The sequence below is a fragment of the Mytilus californianus genome, unplaced genomic scaffold (assembly GCF_021869535.1).
Source record: "Mytilus californianus isolate M0D057914Y unplaced genomic scaffold, xbMytCali1.0.p SCAF_5, whole genome shotgun sequence".
In the NCBI taxonomy this organism is placed as follows: Eukaryota; Metazoa; Mollusca; class Bivalvia; order Mytilida; family Mytilidae; genus Mytilus; species Mytilus californianus.
In genome coordinates this window covers 18136206-18156054 of record NW_026262701.1, presented here as the reverse complement: position 1 = coordinate 18156054, position 19849 = coordinate 18136206, and the positions used below count along the sequence as shown (strand labels likewise).

General features: G+C 33.0%; 1 protein-coding gene across 1 annotated transcript in view; it reads right to left on the bottom strand.

The window, feature by feature from the left end:
• The window catches only part of LOC127701049 (A disintegrin and metalloproteinase with thrombospondin motifs 18-like), a 101398-nt gene that overhangs the window by 45823 nt on the left and 35726 nt on the right, over positions 1–19849 (bottom strand). The window contains exon 4 of the mRNA XM_052204824.1: positions 1468–1618. Within this exon, the coding sequence (XP_052060784.1) occupies positions 1468–1618 (151 nt within the window). The remainder of the gene's footprint in view (positions 1–1467; positions 1619–19849) is intronic.

Sequence of the window (19849 nt, the reverse complement as noted above, 5' to 3'; positions counted from 1 at the left end):
TTTGTAAGAGTCATTGGTTCAATCTTTCTGAATTTTGGATATATTTTTGGACTAGTACTATACATTATACACACAAAAGATTTGACAAAAATGCAAGGTGCAATTTTTTTAATGAAACAAAACGTTATAAAGAACTAATAGGGGAATTTAATTGTGGTCTGTGGCCAAATAAGGGAGATAATTGGCTACTTCCGGTTAAGAAAATGTCACTCCCCGTTTCATATGATAGCTTTATTCACACTGATTCCAAAAATATATGGTTTCTATATACTTTTGCTTAAAATAAGGGAGATAATTAGCTACTTCCAGTTTGTAGGTTACTTCTGTCACTTCCAGTCTCTAATAATAGTTTTATATACTTTTCCTTGAAAAAAGTTCAAAAATTGATACTTCCTTGTACTCAAGGTCAACATCTTTCAAGGTCATATGTCACCCAACATTTTGCAAAAGACCCTATGGCTTTATCATGTACCATATTGAAAAAATAATCAATTAACCTCAAATTTTAACATTACAGGGGCAATTACTCCAATAAGATATCAGATAGCTTTGGACTGAATGTACCATATCTTTGTCTGAACAACCCAAATATTTAGCACCAGTCATTTTATATTCAGACCTCAAATTAAAGGGGCATTAGCTGTCAAATTCATAAATTTGTTGATTTCTTTTATGGTTGCGAAGGAGATGCGTACACAAGAAAAATTGTTTGAAGAGATAACTCTTACAATAAAAAGTGTTCGGTTAAATAGGGTGAGTTTCAAAAAACGCAATAACTGTTCGATATATGAAAAAAATCTAAGAAACATCTTGCGAAACCACTATATATACCACAACAAGGGTTTGGTGGAAGAAGAAAAAAAATAATAATCAGAACAAATACCATAGATCTATGGTCTGCAAATTGTCAAAAAATATCATAAGGATCTAAGAGCTATAACTTTGTTAAGCCATGCTTGTTAATCTAAAATCTTGGTTCTTGATATGCTTTATTATGTGTATTAGTCATTATTATCAAATGCTTTGTAGATCAATTATATTCAAAACGAAAGATTGGATTCTGAAAGACCAAAATATCTGGATTTTTTTTTTATATTGTCAATAAAATGTTAAGAGTCAATGAAATGGAGGTAGGGTTGGGAAATCGAAAACACAATTTATTTAATTTGGCCTCATGGCAATAGTCTATTGAAACATCCAGAAATTTGAATTTCAAATACAAACAAACTAACTACAACTATCTTGGCTCTGTATGTGTCACTATGTTGCTCAATCTTTAGTTTTGTGTGTAGCTAGTGTTTAACTGACTGTTGATTGCCTCTTTTATATCAAGGTGTTGTCATTTTTCTTCAACTAATGGTTTTTAATTGCCCTTATGGTATCTCCTACATTTTTTCTAGTGATTGGGTATTTAGACTGACCTGTACATATATGTATATAGGGACACTGTCATTATTTTAAACTTACAATTTGTATCAAAGTATTGATTTTGTACTGATGAAGATGAAGCTCTGTACAGAATGTGGGATGCTTCTGTATCACCGTAAGATGTGGACAATAAATGATGGGGTGCTGGCTCAAATATATAGTCATCATCTTCAAGCTGCAAAACTCCATTCTGAAATGAAAAATTTATATATATATGTATATATCCAACTTTATAGAAAGGAATGCAATTAAGACTTTTTGTCAAAATGATGAAAATTCACTGAGTCAAACCTGCATTAAGCAGTCACTCGTGGTTTAAATTAGGTTCGAAAAAATTCTGATTCCAACATTGCATGTGGTCAGGGTCGGGGAAATTGTTTAATATTTTCATTCAGTAGAGTCATTGTTCGTGTGAGCAGACAAATAAAAAATCTGAAGTGATTTCCGGCACTCTAAATTTGAAGAAAACACTTGAAATAAATAACATTTGTGATGAAATAAGTAGATGATACGGTTTTCAATGGAAATTGAAAGGAGTGGAATACATCAATTTAACAAATTCACCTCCTATTGCAAGAACTTGGTTGCAAACAGGTTCCTATTCTCATTTTAACCTAAATACTGAACACATATATTTTTCGACATGATTATTTGATGGTTGTTAAAATCATGAAAATGACGATTTTGTGTGAAAATTAGGTGACTGCTGACCAAAGTTAATTTATATAGAGAAAACATTCGGGAGGGTCTAAAAATGACAGTTAGAGGCAGGTGACCACTGAAATAAGGTGACCGTTAGACAGGTTTGACTGTTATGACAATTAGTATACTTAAGATTGTGGTTGACTAAATCAAAGCCTTAAAGGCTGTTAAAGCAATTGCTGCCAAGTTAATGTTTTTGTGACTTTTATTTTTCATCCACATGTATAAGAATTAAACCTGACAGGAGATTTGTCTAGTAAGAAGTAAGGATGTTTTAACTTTATCATGTTTATATCAATAAAAGACTTAACCAGCAGAAAGTCATTTTTATCATGTTTTACATTTCCAGGGGGACGACACGTTTACCAGGTTAACGGTGGAGGCAAATATATTTGAAGAAACATATAACTCATGAAGAAATCATAATAGATTATCCCCTTGTAGAGTGTTTATAACTGGGCAATAATTTCCAGGCTTCATTATCTTTATTGCTTTAATTTTAATTATATCATAATTGATTTAAATTTAACCATTCAGTTGAAGATTTCAACTTTCTTGATGTGAATGTTCTACTGAACTATAGTTTTCTTTTCATAATAAGAATCATTCATTCATACATAAGATTAAAGATTTTGAAGATGGGAAGTATTAAAAACATTGTAAGAGTAATTAGAACGCGTAAACTGTGCTACTTTTAATTAAAAACAAATAATGCGAGATAAGATTACATTACTATAACGTGCGTAGTGATTTTACCATAATTTTATGAATGAACGATAATTTCATGAATGAACAAGAGCAACTTGACCTCTTTAAAAAAGAAACATGAATTAAACAACACAAAACCGTACAAGAGATAATTCAGTCAAATTTTCAATATAAAAATGCACTTTTTTCACTCGGACTTCTATGTTCTTTGATAGTCAAACAGTTGTCCCCTTACATACAAAAATACATCTACAAAAACACATGTTGAAATTTCTCCAATCCACTAATTTTTTCAACAGTTTCAATCAATTTATTGCATCAGAAAACGTACATGTGTTTAAGAATGACAGACTAGGAATCTGCTAAAAAAAATTTAGCTTGATCTGGGCAGAGTCTCTGATCTGGATCACAAAGATGGCCATACGCTATAGCATGAAAGCAATTGCTTTAAAAAAATAATATGTAGCCATGTAAAGGGAGATAAATCATATAATTTAAATTTTACAAAGGAATTGACAGTTATCTTATTATTTTGTTTTATAGCAAAAAAATGAGAAAGGTAACCCACATTTTTTCTTTTTTTTTTCTGGTATAAGAGCAAAATCATCTCATATAAATTCTAGAATTTTTTTTTGTATTCCCACAAATATGATTTTTCCATGTATATTCTTTACAAAACCCAAAATAAGAAATCCAACTAAGACCATCCATGCCTGGGGGTAGAAAAATACTAGTTTGTTGAAAGATTTTATGTTTTTGAACAGTATACATTGTATTTGCTAAAAATTATGTGACTGACATATCCTTTTTATCATTTTTTTAAAAAATAACATTATGTAAAACTGATTTTGATAAAGCAAATATAGGTCATTTTAAGACTTTTATACTCATCAAGTTATAAATAGGAATATAAAGGGCATCTAAATTAAAGAAGGAAAATGACAACACGTTGAAAACCTATTTAATGCATTGCATTTATAGTTTATTGTGTGTTGTCAGACATGCATTCACCATCTTAAGAAATTTTTCCTGAATTATATAATCAGACATGGACTTTACTTTATTTTGAGCTACCAAGTAACAATATGAAAATGGCAGCGTCTGTGCGACCCTGCATGTGAGGACGCGTAGCAAAATTTGCATTCATATGCTACACATACCTGCTTCCAGTTTTATAATAAAATGTCATCAGATCGGGAATAAAACGTGAAATATATGCGGAAATTATCGCAATTAGTGAATAAATTGATTACAACTCAGAAGTTTTATAAATATTTATATTTTTCTCAGTTAATAAATAGTTTTAAAATGGAAGAGTGTGATATATATGTAGGGAAGAGTGTGATATATATGTAGGGAAGACATTTAAAGTTACATGTATAATGAATTGGAACATTTGTTCAAAATTACCAATCAAATATTAAACTACATACAATTGTATGAAACTCTGAATCAATTGCGGCTTTAGAGAGAAAAGAAGACCTGGAAACAGAAAAATCAAAGACGAATTAATAAAGTTTACTAGACTCAATTTTTCATGTATTCACGGAGGGAGAAAATTCCAAACAAATTTGACAGGAAAAATGCCTTATATAAGTAATTTTTTTTAAGTTATAATTTTAAATCCAATTTGCCGCATGGTTTCATTCCTTATCATGTTAGTTAAGTTTTTTTTAGGTGGAGAGAATCAGAGACGGTAATGATAAAAAACTGTAAAGGTAGCATGCATACACAACATTTAATTTAAATTAGTACGAGTAAGATGAGGGGAAATAATATATCTTAACATCCCACCCCGACTTAAAAAAAATAGGAGGAACAGAAAATGGGCGGTGCCTACATCCATACATGTCCCAAGCGCATGTCACCATGTGATGGTAAACATCCTTTAAAAAAACACTGTTACCAAACTATGATATGGGTCGAAACACTTTGCCAAAAAAGCAATGTCAATTGTCACAAACGCTTACTAGGGACGAGTGCTGTGGGCTATTAGATACAATTTTCACTCTCTGAGTGTATTTTCCATGTGCTAATTTCGCGCCAAAATATTTCCTCTTTGTCTCTAAAACGCTTCATGATCACGACACTGACCGAATTTAGCAATTAAATTGCAACGTACAGCCACTGCCATCGATTAATTTAAATTAGTACGAGTTGTGAACCAACATTTATTCTAAATGCTTGGTAATTTTTCACTAGTTTTTTTTAATAATTTTATCGGAAAAGTATAACTAATATATTATATCCAAGATAATATCTATGATATATAGTTTGTGTTTTAAAGAAATTTGACATGGATTATCTCCCGTTGACTGCTCTATATGTGTATTTAAAAAAAAACATTTCAGTTTAAAGTTTGATAGTCTTAATGAATTTAAAATCAATAGAATGTTACTTTAAGTTTATGAACAGCATTTGTTTTAAGTTAGTTCTCAACAAGTCTCATTGTCAATTTCTAGATACAATGTACATGGATCATGGATCATAGAATAGGGAGACTTCACTGTCGATGATCTGTGGTATACTTTATCGACCGACCGGGCGAGGGCTTTATAGCCAGTCAAGGTCGTTAAAAACTCCATAAGTATACTTTATTTCATGTTCATTGGGGTAAATGCAGTCGGCAACGTATTCACCAAACTATTATAGCTGACTATTCGGTATGGACTCAGTGGCAGATTCAGGGTGTTCCGGGGGTTGGGACCCCCTTTTTGTTTGACAACTTATGCTATTGTATGGTGACATATGGTTGGAACCCCCTTTTTATATCACTTGCACGTGTTGGAACTCCCATTTAAAAAATAGCTGGATCCGCGCCTGGGCTTTGCTCATTGTTGAAGGCCGCGTTAACCTTTTATGATAGTTGCTTAGATCGGCTTCATTTGAACTCTGTTGGATAGTTATCTCATTGGCAATCATGACACATCTCCTTATTTTATATTCATTTTGAATAATTCAACGAAAAGAGGCTTTATTTATATAGCAGAAAGTGAAATAAAGGATTATAAACAGGTTCTTTTCATATTTCTCGAGAAGATCCTGAATGAAGTCTGTCTCATAGGAATAAATGAACAAGTCGGCAAGCATAAGCGCACAGTTCAGTCTAATAGGCATGCCGAAATATTAAAAACATGCCCTCCAAACGCTACAAATATGCTGTAATTTAAAGAAAAACTCAGCATTTTTATGAAATTCTTTACGGATTAATTTGCTAAATCAGATTTTATTATTTTTTTTTATTAAAGTATGATTTGACGAATTCTTTCAGTTTGTCTTTAAGTTTAGAATAAATAATTCTGGTGTAAACAGTAGAGAAGTCAAATACTTTTATACTATATTATCGTAATGTTAAAAAGATGTAAACAAAATAAAAACAACATATATACGTTTCATGTTACGAAGTGACAGTCCTATAAGTCGATTTTTAAAGTTTTCCCCCTACGTTGGGAAAGAACATATTGTTTTTCAAATGTTTTTTTTTCTTTTCTTTTCTTTTTTCTTGTTTTTTAATATTATTTTGACATTGCCTCGCCCTGTTTCTATTGAGGTCGTCATGACCAAATTTGAACCATCGATAGACCTCATCATGAAGTATTACCAGATAACCCTGTATAGGATTTCATCGTCCCCTTAAGAAGTTATCTACCTTTTATTGTTTTTATTTTTCGACATGCCGACGCCCCCCCCCTTTTCTACCAACAACGCCCCCACCCTCACCCCACCCCATTCCTCCGTCTTTGCTTTTTAAGATATCATGACTTTATTTGGACAATGGGTACATCTCATCATGAAGTATTACCAGATGACCCTGCGTAAGATTTTCAAAATCCTCTTTTATAGAGTTATATCCCCTTGCAACAATTTCTTTTATTTGCATATATCTTTAAAATTGTTACAGATAGAATCGATCTGAAATGGCAACATGCACAGGAACAGATGGCAATGTTAATAAACATAAACAATTATTTTGTTACCAACCCTTATAAGAGCTATTTCCTTTGCAATATTATGCACATCTTTTAAAAATTATATTTCGAGAACCGGAAGTCGTAGAGACATGGGACCTTCACCAATAATCTTTAGTTCATGCGACCTTTCATTTGCACCCTAGGTCAAAGGTCATAGAGTGCTAAAAGTGTTTACGCTTAAATTTCAATAGCTGAATACACTCATCGTATAAAATGTTCATCTCGAGCTCTACATTTCATACATTAGACCAAAAACTCGCGGCCAACCGTTCAAAGGTTACAACGATATAATTCTTTATTAAAAGCATAGTTTTTTGTGTATATCTTTGAAACGGTAACATATATCAACCTATCATAAACTACAAAAATGATCCATATTTTAAGACCTTCAGTTTTATGTCAATGTCAAGGTCATGAGGAAATTTCACTTTGACCTCCAAAGGGTACAATGACCTTGACTTGTGACCTTTTGAAAGGTCAAGTGGTCTGGAGTTGAATAGTGGTAGTCCCAGGTCTCTACGACTTCCGGTTCTCAAGTTCGGTATTGCATCATATATTTAATTATTCATTGTGCCCTTAAAGAGCTATGGAATTGACCCATTTTTTCGACAGTGTTGTACTTCATCTGCAGGTCAACTTGCACTAAGCAGATTTGAGATATCTGTTGTCGGTTTAGTGATATTGCAGTTTGAAATTTTTTGAAATTCTGAATCAACTTCAGCTAGCCACCTAAAATTTTCAAAAGTTGAAGACATGTTTGACTAAATACCAAAAACATTTAATAAAAACAATGAAAAAGAGCAGTTAGAAATTTTCATGTTTTTCATTGACTTTGTAAGTTTCATCAGTTCTATATTTAAAAAATAGATATCTCATCATTTTTTAGACTTTGCCAAATGGGGTCAATTGACATATAAAATTGAAAATCCAAATGAGCTCTATTAAAAAAATGTAAATTTTAAAGCCTCTTTTTCATCCGAAAGAGAAGGTTGGGGCCATAAAGTGCAAAAATTAAAACTTCTAACATGGTGAGGTTGTCGCATATCAAATGGAAGTCCATATAAGGCCACACCAATTTGATTAATAGTTCTTTGGATTTTCCCGCTCCTGTTTTGGAGAAATTGACTTTTCAATAAAAAAAAATAATTACCGCTTCCGCCAATTTTTGGGCCGCATGCCGCTCCAAAATTAGTTTATCCTTGACATATTTTTTTTCTCTTAGACGTTTTTCTCGTGCATATATTGCTCCGAGCGATTCAAACGCGTGTGTGATAAATCGATTTGTAAATAAAAGGTCAAAAATCGGGATGCCAACATGAAGTTGTGTCAGATCATTGCCGAGGACACGTAGTTATTAAACACACAGCTATTTGAAATGCATTTCGTTTTACCTGTTCTAGGAGACAAAAATAAAAAATCTTTCGTTAGATGACCACGATCACATCAGTACTTGTTAGAACCATTGTCATCCCCGATCATTGTTTCAACAGACATAGTCCGAGATTACTCCGACGTCCAACAGCTGTTTGCCAGACAAGATGGGGGGCTGTTGTCCCATGGCCCCAGCTTGTCTGGCAAAACAGCCGTTGGACGTCAGAGTAATCTCGGACTACAACAGACATAGATATCTAGAGCTATCTGTCTTGGATGAAATTAATATTAAATGCACATGAATTTTTGAAAAATGACAGATTTATCTATTTTAATGACAACTCCATATCCCCTTGTTAGTCTATTGACATGCAATCAGAACTCTTTTGTAAGGGAAAATTTAACTTCGGAGTTCCAACATTCGAGACCAAAGTGGTGGTATTGGGATTGGCATGCTAATAATAATTAGGGATGTGTTATTGGTGCAACCACTTCCAGTTTGAAATACATTGCAGGTTTCAGGGGCAAAAGGAAAAAGTATTTTGCTAAGTCAGAACAATGAATGTGAATGTGGTTAAATGTATTTTAAGGGAATAGATATAGGAAGATGTGGTATGAGTGCTAATGAGACAACTCTCCACCTAAGTAACAATTTATAAAAGTAAACCAATATAGGTCAAGGTACGGCCTTCAACACGGAGCCTTGGCTCACACCGAACAGCAAGCTATAAAGGGCCCCAAAAATTACTAGTGTAAAACCATTTAAACGGGAAAACCAGCGGTCTAATCTATATAAAAACGAGAAACGAGAAACTACATAAACAGACGACAACTACTGTACATCAGATTCCTGACTTAGGACAGGTGCAAACATTTGCAGCGGGATTAAATGTTTTAATACATTGAGATCTGCATGCATAGCAATATAGTTATCTTACTCAGGATGTTGTTGAAATATTCACCTCACTCGTTATGTTGATTCTATTATGGATAAGTAGTTACAACTGGATGTCAAGCAGCCAAAAAACAATCATTACCATATAATGAAAACAACTATATCAAAAGATATCTAATATTTTTCATGGGCATTTTTTTGGAATATATACACATATTTTAATTGTATTCAACACATTTCATTTACCTAACTAAACTAACATAATTCCTCTTGCTTAACTGCATCTGATATGCTTCCTTAATATATACACATGTATGAATTTAAATGAAAAATTCATGCAGTCAAAGCTTATTTGACGAAAATAATCAAAATTATACTAAACCAAAGCGAACCAAAAAGTTGGGTATGGTACAGACTGTACTACAGGCACAAATACATCAACTTATATGCATAAGAGCATGTTTATCCTCCTTTTTCTTTGAAGTAACCTAGTTTTAACATGTACAAATATTCTAAATCGTTTAATTTAAAAACAAAAATATACCGCTCGCTCCACTTGTAGGCGCACCCGCCTCAACAAAACTCATTTTCAAGAAATAAATACAAACAAAAAAATTTCGCTCGCTCGCCCCATATTTTTTGGAGCTTTTGTCCGAAGAACTAAAAATCAAATTGGTGTGGCCTAAAGCGTATATTTCAAAAATCAAATTTCTGTCCCCAAAAATGGGTTGGGTTGGGTCATTGATTGCCAAAATTAAATTGTTTTAGAAGGTAAGGTTGTCGCATATCAAGCTCATAATGTGTATATTTCAAATATCAAATACCTGTCCCCCAAATTGATTTGGATAGGGTTATTAAGTACAAAAAATCCAACTTCCTAGAAGATGGTGTTGTCGCATATCAAACGAATGGTCATCCAATCTCGACAATTTTGGTGGATAGGGTCATTAAGTGCGAAAAGTGAAAAGTTTAAAAAGGTATGTGTGTCGCTTATCAAACGAAAGGTCGTAAAGAATGCATTACTTATATCAGACCTTTAAGGGAAACACCTGTCAATTGTAATTGTTATACACACAATTGAGATACTAGTTTATTGTTGCTATTTCACCACGAATTAAGACATGTGATCGTAACCATGGCACTGTTGTATTTCAACCCAATTATGTAACCGTTTTGTTATCATTAAATCATTAAATTAATCGGAACAACCTTAGAATTGCTGTTAGCCTGAAACTTTTGGCTTTATCAGCATGCTTTTTCCAATATCTGCCCATATATAGAAATAAATTAGGAGATAAGGATGACACTGACAAGTATAATTGATCTTCCAACGTAACAACTTCCGTTTTAAGTGTATATTAGGGCACACTTGATTTAACGTTTTACTTATTTAATTGACCTTGCTTCAATAAATACACCGTACTAACACATTATTTCTCCAGGGGTGGTAAACTTTACAGGGTCAGAGTAATCCACCGTGAAATGTATGTGACATATCTATTTTACCTGTCAGATCAGTTCGTAGAATCACATATTTTCACATTCTAGCGAGCGAGAGAACGGAAACAAGTAATCTAAGGTATGAATAGATAAAGCATGACGCTTAACATTCATTAGTATCCTACATTCTGAAACTGTATGGTCGAGAAGATTTATTATTATGCTTCTATAACCAACCACTTGTAATGTGTAAACTTATATATTATATGGACGTAACCCTTGAACTGCAAATGCACTTTATAAGAACATAACAAATATATTATACAAATATAGAGACATCTCATGCAGAAACCAACATAAACAAACCATAAAGTAAGCTTAATCTCCACCAGATAATGGCGTTCACTGACATTGAAATGTTCGTCATTAACAAGTAGTAACGAAAATGAAAATTTATATGTCATTACAGGATTCCTTATAGTTTCTATAACTACTGCGGTGTTGTTCACCAAGAAAATGATAAAATATACATTCATGGCACTAAGTATACACTCAACAGAATAAAAATCAGTCTGTAAGTCATTGTTTAAACAATATAAAACGATGTAAAAGAAGAGAGAAAATATTCGACTTTGTTGCTCAGCATACTTGTTTGATCTTATATGCTTAATGGGTAATAAGCAATGCAATCCGAGATATAGTTTTGTCAGCTGATTGACTTATAAGTCTTACAGTTAATACAAATAGGATTAGATTTCTCTCCGATTCTTCAATAATCATTTTTGTTTCTTTTGTGAGAACTGTGAAATCTCAGTATGATATGTAGCTGACAAGATCTGTCAAAGTTGAATTGTTTTGGCATATCGAGTGAAGAACAATTTTTATATTCATTTATCATGCAGACACTTAAAATGCAGTATCATCATCAAACAAACTTGGTCTTCTGATCCTCATGACCTGTAGTTTCTTCAAATCATTTAAAACATATTCATCACTCTATAAAAAAGTACGCCTAAATTGATTAAGAGATAGCTGATCCCCTGTAATGGATAACTTTCGTGCAAAGGACAAAACTGCAACGGATTTAGTTCGCAATACAAGAATTTAAACAAAAGGACAGTTTAAACTAAACGTGTATAATTACTGATATGGCAGTCTCGTAAGTCCCAGTGAAATATATATGCAGTCATTTTTACATTTGGAATAATTGTCTGTTGTTAATTTCCTTCATTCTAAACGCTTAGATCAATGAGACAAAGAACTTTAATTAACAAAAAGAGCTAAATCGTTTGGTGTGGTAAAAGCATACACATACACAGAAAATAGATTATTCTACTCCAAAATCCAATTACAGAAACAAATCGGTATAAAGGGCGAGAAAGCAATTTACATCCACAGGTCAGCGTAGTTGTTTTTATTTACAAAGGTAAAAGTTTTACAACCAAAAACTTTTACACACATAAAGCAAAAGAACAGCGCTTTTATTGCTGTTCTTCATCTCAAAGTTATAGTGGGACCTTCAATCTATTGAGTAGAAAAACAAAAGGTATGGGGTATCCATTGATGACAAAAAATCAGTACATGCACTGCAAAAAACACAAAAAGCAAAAGAGCAGCTTCTTCATTGAGGATGGAAATGGGGAATGTGTCAAAGAGACAACAACCCGACCATAGAGCAGGCAACAGCCGAAGGCCACCAATGTGTCTTCAATGCAGCGAGAAACTCCCGCACCCGGAGGCGTCCTTTAGCTGGCCCCTAAACAAATATGTATACTTGTTCAGTGATAATGGACGTCATACTAAACTCCAAATTGTACACAAGAAACTAAAATTAAAAATGATACAAGACTAACAAAGGCCAGAGGCTCCTGACTTGGGACAGGCGCACAAATGCGGCGGGGTTAAACATGTTTTTTGAGATCTCAACCCTCCCCCTATACCTCTAGCCAATGTTAAAAAAAACCCGCAGAACAGTACGCACAGTAAAACTCAGTTTAAGAGAAGTCCGATGTCATAATAGGAAACAAAAGAGAATAAACAAAATGACAATAATACATAAATAACAACAGACTACTAGCAGTTACTGACATGCCAGCTCCAGACCTCAATTAAACTGATTGAAAGATTATGTCTCCATCATATGAATATCAGGCACAATCCCTCCTGTTAGGGGTTTAGTATTATACCATCATAAAATATATGAGCAGAACATAACCCGTGTCAAGCCAACAACTGGTTTTAGAATAAAATTTTAGAATAAATATGTTTGATTTCGATGCAAAGACCCTATTTAAGTGAATTAATATTAAAGCCAAAATATGCAATCTTTAATGACCTGACAGCAGTATCGTAACTATATCCCTTCTTAATAAAAAATTAGAAGTTCATATGATACATACTAACGTATAAATTTGAAAAGGTTAAGTGTATGTGAAACATTATGTTAAATGTTGACATACATGTACTAGTGAAACCCAAAAATATCACAACATGTACGTGTTTTTGTCACGTTTTATGACTTGGAATAAATATATTTTGGCAGTTAGAATCTGTTTAAAAGAAATCAAAGGATATGGGGTATCCATCCATGACACAAAATCAGCACATGCAAAAAACACACAATTTTTTTCCCTATTTGTAAATTGCCATCCTATTTAATACATGTATATCACTGACAATGATAAAGATCTATGCACAAGTTCTATTATAAGGCAGATCCGATTCTTTTAACATTTAACTTTACACTTCTTATAATTGATGAGCTAGTTTTTATTTCTCTCCTATACGCAATTGCCATACATTTACATCAAAATGATATAAAGATATGTCGAAACCATACTATCTCGGGGTATCAAGTGAGGACTGTTCGATACCACTTATTTGTTATATAGACACTCTATCTCCGGTGTTAGACCTAACAAATGTAGTCTTCTGACTTCAGAGACCGCTTGGTTCATAATTTTTTTAACTTACTTATCACCTAATTAAAAGTGTGCTTGAACTAATCACCTGTTAGCAGATGCATCACAATTGCACATTTTGTGCACTTTCTAGATCTTTTGAAATGCACACGGGTTTGATAACGACAAATAATGAATTGTCATCTAAGGAATTCGTCTATATAAAAACATCAAGCTTAAGTGACTGCATAACACCTACAATAATATAAATATATTCTCCCAACATCCTTAATGTCACGTCTGTCTTAAAGTCGAATGAGTGAAATCCAATATTTTATAAAAAAAGAAATAAATGATGATAAATATCTTCATGCACTAATCTTTTTAATTTATTGCTAGTGATTTGTAATTCAAACATAGATACCATTTTTCATGATTTTCTGACGTAATCTTCATCAGTGGGAGACATATGTTAAATTGTTTGAGGGCATCAAAACTTAGAATCTTTCATCCCTTTAACATCTTAGATGTGGATATTATGGCAAATTATACAGTCATATATTAACTGTACTCTGTATAACTTATTTTTCTTACTTATTGATTAATTGGTTGATTTGCTATTTCTTTTTTCTAAAGTTTTTTTTAAAGGATTGAGAGAGGTAGAACTTGGAGTAGGATTGAGAGTTATCTATTTCACTCCAACTTATATCCATAAATTTTTTATGGTTCCCGGATAACCTGGTTGAGTCCATCATTTTCTACATAAGAAAATGCCTGTACCAAGTCAGGAATATGATAATTGATTTCCATTCGTTAGATGTGTTTGAGCTTTTAATTTTGCCATTTGATAAGGGACTTTCCGTTTTGAATTTTCTTTGGAGTTCGGTATTTTTGTTATTTTACCTTTTTTTTAACACCAGACCATGATCAATGCATCACATACATGTTTGTTTGTATTTGATATTACCATAAAATAAACAGCATCATATTACAATCACTGGTGAACCAGATTTCTCCGTCAATGTAATTTTCCAAATTAGTTTCTTTTTTGATACATGCACGATTCAATATGTCCCAATTTTTGACGTTTTTACCTATTAAGTCTGTTTGTTTTGCTCACACATTGTTGACAATATAATGGAATTCTATGCGACTGTCATACAAGTGAGAGGTTTAGCTAGCTATAAAACCAGGTTTAATCCACCATTTTCTACATGAGGAAATGCCTGTACCAAGTCAGGAGTATAACAGTTGTTTTTCATTCGTTAGATGTGTTTGAGCTTTTGATTTTGCCATTTCATAAAGGACTTTCCGTTTTGAATTTCCTTGGAGTTCGGTATTTTTGTTATTTTACTTTTCCGTACTAATTGAAATAATTTTTTACTGAAGTCCGACATTAGAGATATCGTATAGTTATTTCAGCTTTTGTTCGTGTATACCTTTCAGTCTTCGATCTTACAGTCTTCGATCTCTAAATTGTTCTTTTAAAAAACAATGCTATATACACAAAACAGTGTACGTGCTCTTACTATTGGGATTTTCACTTTGAAAGACAAAGCATGGATGGTCCGATAAAACCGTTTTAGCTGTCTTCTTTCGGTCATATTTGTTTTCTCTTTTGTCTAATGCTTTCGAAAGAGTTAATTTATGAAAAGAATAACGTCTGTTATATATTTGGTTTTGTTTTTGATGATATACCACCCTTGCCTTCTTTCTAGCACAACATTAGGCTTTCACATCGTCGTGCATCCATAACCTGTTGGTTTAACAAAAAAACCATTCCGATTGTGTACACAACCTTTCTTTGTTATCCAAAGTCTCTCAACTATTGTAATGTATCATTTTCTTGTCCTAATTTTATAAATTATCAGTACTAATAATTTTTTTTTTCTAATTCATAGCATTAATTGTTGAACCTTCCGGATCCGGAGCAACTGATTGCCCCTTGGTATTAACTCTTTTTACTGAATACATTTTATAAACTTTTTGACATACAAGAAGTATTCATTTCAACTGCTGTCTTTAAACTGTTTTTCCTTTGTTAAATTTGAATACGGTGTTACCATTTTGAAGTTTCGTAAGTGTGTAATGCATATAAATTGTATACAGAAATGTGCTTCGGTCAAATTTTTTACATTTTAATAAATAACCCAAAAAGTTGCCTTTTGATTTTTAAACATTACTTAATACTTTTTGTTGTAACTTGATGAAGAAAAACAAGCAAAAACTATTACTTCGGTCATGATTTATATAGCAAAAAATCATAACAAAAATGTCTACCGAATACATTTTGTCAAATTAAATCTAGATTCACGTTTCATTTAAAGTTCCTAATTCAGCATAACTGTCTATCAAATTAGCAAGGAATTTTGTTACTGGTATCATAAATAATTTTCTTCAAAGATATGATTTAATGTTTTACGAGATGAGGTAAAAGAGGTTTGCTGATTACAGCAAACAAATTACCTTTCGTCACTGTCGGAACAGTCTGTTGCGTAATAACATGCATATCTGCAACACGCAGTTCTGACTTTGAAGATGTTTCGTGACATCATTTACCTACACCATAATTCATAAATGAAGTTATTTAGACAGATGTAAAATAATCATTATGTTAACTGTTCTAACCTGATCTGGTTAATTGAATATTCTGCAAGCAATAACAATTCTAAATCGCAGACTAGTTTATTAATAGTTTTTTTGCTTGATAACCTATGATATGTTCGTTTTGATGATTGAGTATTGTGTCAAGTAGTTAATATAAAGAGGAGACCAACTTTACCCTCCCAGTTTGTTTACACCATACATATGATAGAAGAGAGCGTTATGTCACCAGTCTTATTCGTCCGTTTGTCCGTCCTGTTTACACCACCAAGCATACGATAGAAGAGAGCGTTATGTCACCAGTCTTATTCGTCCGTTTGTCCGCTCTGTTTACACCATGCCTACGATAGAAGAGAGCGTTATGTCACCAGTCTTATTCGTCCGTTTGTCCGTCCTGTTTACACCAAGCATACGATAGAAGAGAGCGTTATGTCACCAGTCTTATTCGTTCGTTCGTTTGTCCGTCCTGTTTACACCATGCATACGATAGAAGAGAGCGTTATGTCACTAGTCTTATTCGTCCGTTTGTCCGTCCTGTTTACACCACCAAGCTTACGATAGAAGAGAGCGTTATGTCACCAGTCTTATTCGTCCGTTTGTCCGTCCTGTTTACACCATGCCTACGATAGAAGAGAGCGTTATGTCACCAGTCTTATTCGTCCGTTTGTCCGTCCTGTTTACACCAAGCATACGATAGAAGAGAGCGTTATGTCACCAGTCTTATTCGTCCGTTTGTCCGTCCTGTTTACACCATGCCTACGATAGAAGAGAGCGTTATGTCACCAGTCTTATTCGTCCGTTTGTCCGTCCTGTTTACACCAAGCATACGATAGAAGAGAGCGTTATGTCACCAGTCTTATTCGTCCGTTTGTCCGTCCTGTTTACACCATGTCTACGATAGAAGAGAGCGTTATGTCACCAGTCTTATTCGTCCGTTTGTATGTCCTGTTTACACCACCAAGCATACGATAGAAGAGAGCGTTATATCACCAGTCTTAATCGTCCGTTTGTCCGTCCCATATCTTGTTAATGTTTTTGGCAACCTTATTTTACAATGAAAAAAGGGAAACACCAGATAAATGTTATGCGTCCGAAGCGCTTCTCTCGATTTACCTTCTTTAGGAACGCTCAAAGCCGAATATTTGAAAGCCAAAGATGTATAAGAACCGAAACAGTTGAAGAGCTATATGACAAAAAAGGACGTTGTGGTCACATCAACTGGAAACTTATGACCTCTGTGAATTTTATAAATATGTGCCTAATTAAGGTTTTATGTAAATTTCGCGGTTAACTGCACACAGTAAATATTGTAGTGCTGGTGGGGCGCATTGTCTTGATTTTTACTATTGTGGTCGCAGTTTTTGATTCATACAGACACAACGACAGATATGTTCCACAAAACCTGCAAGTATTTAAATGACTGTATATGTTCTCCCTATATTATCTAGATTTTTCTTAATATACGAATGTTTATCAACCAGAACTGCTCCTTACTCAAACAAAAGATAAAAAGATCGTTGTCTTTTTTCAGTCATTGGTATTAGACATTGTCTTTCTAAAATGTAGGAAAAAGGTAAGATTTACTTTTCCTATGGTTAATTGTCTTTTACTTGATGACTATATTTAATTGGCACCTTCTCATATAGATTGTGCAGTTGGTTTTATTCTTGTTTGCATTGACGCGTCAGGTTTTGATGAACGTAATATTCTAATTACTAACACAAAAATAACTGTATCAGATACGTATAGTGGTATTTATTTTTACTAATTTTTATTAAATATTGTAATTATAAATTATGGCTGTATTATTCCAGGAATTGTATGATGAGTGGCCTTTCGTATACAGTTATTCAGGTCAACATAATTTATAAGGCAAACAAATGCAATAATTGCGCTTCAAATCATTCATTGTTTTTGGCTTAACACATTTATTGACAAAGAGTACACAGCACTGTTGTAAAATCATTACAGCACAACTTTTTAACTCTATTATTACATATATAATCTCCTTCAAAACCAACACCGAAACACAGTCTTAAGTCTTTTATTTTCAGCTTTTTGGGTAAATCCAGAAAAACGCTTCGGATTGGCGAAATTTATAATGTGTTTATTTATTTCATTCACATGTACCCCCACCCCCTTACTGACGGACCTGAATAAAGGGACATTGTCCGAGGTGTTTCCATTTGCCGTTAACGTATGCTTAAACTATTTGAAATAACGATAGGAAGACCTTCAGTAGAAAACAGTATAACAAAGCAATTACTAAGTTGCTTTCAGTTACTTGTCATAAGCTTTTACAATTTTAAACAATTTAAATAGCTTTTTCTCAATTATGAATTTAAGTTTTCTGTAATAAAATTTCATTGTCACATCTGTCAACCTTCAAAGCTTTTCAATTTTGTTAATCTGTCAAATAAATCTCCTGTTTTACCTTCGTTTGTTATTTATCTAAAAAGAAACAATCTTTTCCTCCCGTAAAGGATATGGAGATATAAAATTAAATTGTCAAAACAGGTGCGATAATGTTTCTTCTCACTTTTTACACTTTATTAACTTATGTGATTTTTAAATGTTATCTGTTCTTTTGAAATTCGATCAGCTGTCAAGTATAGGTATTGACAAATAGTACGGCGTATAAACAGAGGAAAAACTACTTCTTTATAAATTTCTGGTCTTTTGATTGGACTCGCATTATGTGCATAGATGCCCCAATGGTATCAGCAGTAAGCCTTCAAAAATTACAATGTTATTTATTCTTCTGTCACAGTTTTTATATGCAATTAAAGATCATTTAATATTTTGGACTATGATCACAGTGCATACAGTACTTTATAGATCAATTTGCTTTCAACGCAAATATCTGATCCTTTACAATGAGCTTTTAGTTATTTATCCGGTTTGCAATGAGCATGCATCAATAATAAAACTATTTTTTCGTTTCACATGTATCCTGGTACCAATATCCATTTCACGGTCCGCACTTACCGTCCACTGACAAAGATGATATTAATTTGGATTATTAAAATAAGAATTACAATTATTAATATATATATATATTGATAACAATCGTCATGAATATATTGAGGGATGTAATGGTTTGGGGGTGTCTTCTTGGGTTGCAATGCTTTTCTTATGAATGGATACAAGAACAACAAATGTTAAGATTAGCAAATAGGTTTTGCACAATGATCCCTTTTTATGTCCCAAATACCCCCTCCAGTGAATGGGCTATAGACTAGCCATAAATTTTCTTGACATAGACAACGTAGTTACGACATACTTCCATACCAAATATAGATGGCTTTCAGTTCCTGAGATCTCATGAGGAAAAAGTAAAACAACAAAAATACCGAACTCCAAGGAAAATTCAAAACGGAAAGTCCCTTATCAAATGGCAAAATCAAAAGCTCAAACACATCAAAAGAATGGAAAACAACTGTAATATTCCTGACTGGGTACATGTATTTCCTGATGTAGAAAATGGTGGATTAAAACTGGTTTTATAGCTAGCAAAACCTCTCACTTGTATGACAGTCGCATAAAATTCCATTATATTGACAACAATGTGTGAACAAAACAAACAGGCATAATAGGTAAAGTTGTCAAAAAGTAGTTAAATTAGTCGACCGGAAATAATAATAATAATAATAATAATAATAATAATAATAATAAGTGGGTTTTTTTTCTGTATCCACACACTTTTGCAGCTTGATAAAAATGAATATTATTATATGGAATTCTGCCAAGTACGCTTGTTCTTATCAGAATGTAGGTAGTTCATCTTTCGGTGTTGAACACATTTTTCATTTGACATCATAACTTTAATA